The sequence below is a fragment of the Convolutriloba macropyga genome, chromosome 10 (genome assembly GCF_964194025.1).
Source record: "Convolutriloba macropyga chromosome 10, txConMacr16.3, whole genome shotgun sequence".
In the NCBI taxonomy this organism is placed as follows: domain Eukaryota; kingdom Metazoa; phylum Xenacoelomorpha; order Acoela; family Convolutidae; genus Convolutriloba; species Convolutriloba macropyga.
The window spans coordinates 49,605,665-49,608,356 of record NC_134477.1 but is presented as its reverse complement, the minus strand read 5'-3'; the positions used below and the strand labels follow the sequence as shown (position 1 = coordinate 49,608,356).

The 2,692-nt window shown below is 37.0% G+C and overlaps 1 protein-coding gene across 1 annotated transcript in view; it reads right to left on the bottom strand.

The window, feature by feature from the left end:
- Positions 1–2,398, bottom strand: part of LOC142348060 (uncharacterized) — a 14,331-nt gene extending 11,933 nt beyond the window's left edge. The window contains exon 1 of the mRNA XM_075399227.1: positions 2,266–2,398. Within this exon, the coding sequence (XP_075255342.1) occupies positions 2,266–2,398 (133 nt within the window). The remainder of the gene's footprint in view (positions 1–2,265) is intronic.
- Between the last annotated feature and the right edge of the window lie 294 nt (positions 2,399–2,692).

Sequence of the window (2,692 nt, the reverse complement as noted above, 5' to 3'; positions counted from 1 at the left end):
GTTTCCTCTTTTGTATCTTACTACATTGTAAATGTGGACTATAGTCACTTACAGTTAATAGCTTTAACTGGTCCGTAAGTCGCAGAGGATTTCATTGAAAGAAGGTTCATTTCGGTACCCAGGTTTAGGTCCAGACCCAAACTGAGCTATGATCAGACTATTCAGGTTGAAATGACTTCTGATCAGACTTTCCAGACCGAAATCACCTCTGATCAGACCTTCCAGACCAAAATGATCTCTCATCAGACATTCCAGACCAAAATGAACTCTGATCAGACCGAACCCAGGCCTTTGTCCAGACTATACTGCGCTTATGATCAGACCCAAATTCAGACCATTGTCCAGACTATAAACAGACTTTGATCAGACTTTCCAGATAAAAGTGACTGCTTTTCAGACCGAACCCAGACCTTTGTCCAGACTATACTGCGCTTATGGTCAGACTCAAACTCAGACCATTGTTCAGACTATAAAAATACTATAATCAGACCATCAGGACCAAATTGACCGCTTATCAGACTCAATCTAGACCAAATCTGGGAAAATGCACCTTTTCTCTGTTTTCTTTGCATGGTTAGCGATTTGCGCAACGAAACCAAACAAATGTTTTGCGACTAAAATGTAAATTCCAGACAAACTTTAATTCCTTTAGTCTAACAACACCAATAGATGTTGTTGAAAAAAATTTAAGAGAACTTTTCTACAGTCTTCTCTTTAATTGCAATTATTTAACTCACTACAATGCAAAATGTTTTATCTGACGTTATATAGAGGGCTAAAAAAATCAGAAAATAAATATTGTTCTTTTCATAATTTTTTTTTGTATTTCTAATACTCTCTTGAAAATTTTGTGCAAACATGAATACCTTTCTGTCCTAGGGTTCTCGAAAACACAACAAAACTCCCTCACACAACAAAAACTTCCTCAAAAAACTAAGAAACACCGGCATTGATTCGCTTCAGGTCAAATTTATGTATTTTGGTGTATGAACATTGAAAAAATTGTGGTTTGCTGAAAACTTCCTCCAGACTACAAAAGACTATGATCAGACCTTCCAGACCGAATTGCCCTCTGATCAGACCGAAATCAGACCATGGTCCAGACTATAAAGACTATGAGTACTGAAAATTGGGGTGGTCTACCGCACAGAAAAAGGATCGCTTTATTCTAAAGCCTCGAACCTCAGTCTATGTTCTTTATGCATGATATTTTTTCTTCTTTTAGTGCCTTAACCATTGTGCCAAAGGGACATCAGATCTACATTTTTTCGGATATTATTATACCATTATGTTTCAAGGTTACTCCATACATTGAGTCCAATGATGATCATCAATTACCGATTTATCTTTATGTTTGACACATACCAAACTGAATATTTTGCTTACTGTCCGTTTCGCTTCTGTTTTGTGTGCCTTTAATAGCTATCACGTGTCTTGTGCGTGCTTTGAATTATTGAATCCGTAACGCAAAACTGTATCAAAGAATTGCTTTTATGGTATGCCCTGAGCCATTTGTTAACAAATTTTTGGTTGAAAATTTATTTCATTTTCAAGGTACGTTTCAATTTTGCCCCACCACTCAAAATTAACTAATCTGACAGCCGTTTGTCAGGCTGTATTTGGTAACTTTGATAACTTTCTAGTCTTGCAGGAGAGATCGGTTTTGGTAATAATAAATTGAAGAAATATTATAAAATTTCACCAAAATTGTGAATAAATTCACAAGGTAATACATTTAAGTTATATACATAGGATTTACATAGTTAGAGTTTTAATAGTTTTCTTCGTCTGAGGGAAGAAACTATAACGTCTTCACCATCAGCGGTTTCCTGAACTTTGGGAATTTTCCGAGGCTGGGGTCGAACGGATGCGGTTGGTTTTTCTCTCTTAACTGCTCTCTCTCTCTCTCTCTTTCTCTCTCTCTCTCTCTCTCTCTCTTTGAGTTCTTGTAATCTCTGTTAAATCGCAGTAGAGCTGCCATTTCTCTCAACTCCAAGGACACATAGCGCAGCTCCCACATATCACTTTTTCTGTCAAATCTCTTTACATGGAAGAACACGCTGAGCAATATGTCCTCGGGGTCGAAGTACTTCATCGACAATCGGAAGTACGTATTGTCGTTATCTAAACAGAGAAACATTAATTAGATCAATTTCTATCTTTAGCAATAGACTCCTAAAGTTAAGAATTTTAGATTTCTTATATCTTTTGCTCTGATAAAGTTTAAATACTGAATAAACTTGAGCATTTGAAGAATTATATTACCTCTGAGGTCCCTGATGACTTCACAGCTTTTAGAGTCCAACCGCATCCGCTCACAAGCCTCCTGATGAACTACAAGTCTGCCCTCTGGGTGTATTCTCCCGTCCATGATGACGCGCAGCAAGTCCACCTCCATCAATATGCTGTCCAACCTTGATTTGAATTGATGTTTGGGTATGCTTATCGTTTGGTAGACAAATCTTCTGTTATTCGAGAATTTGTATAGCACATTTTCAATATTTGAACCCTCCAATTCAGCTTCTCGCCACACCTTTACTAGGCGGGTTGATGTTTTTTTAGTGTAGATCAAATCAAATTCACAGAAGTGATTTTGTGGGGAAATTGAGTGCTTTTTATAGTGCTAATCGGTGCATAACTCAAAAATATCTAAACAGGTTGAGATTATTTTCAACTAATTTTTGACATAGAG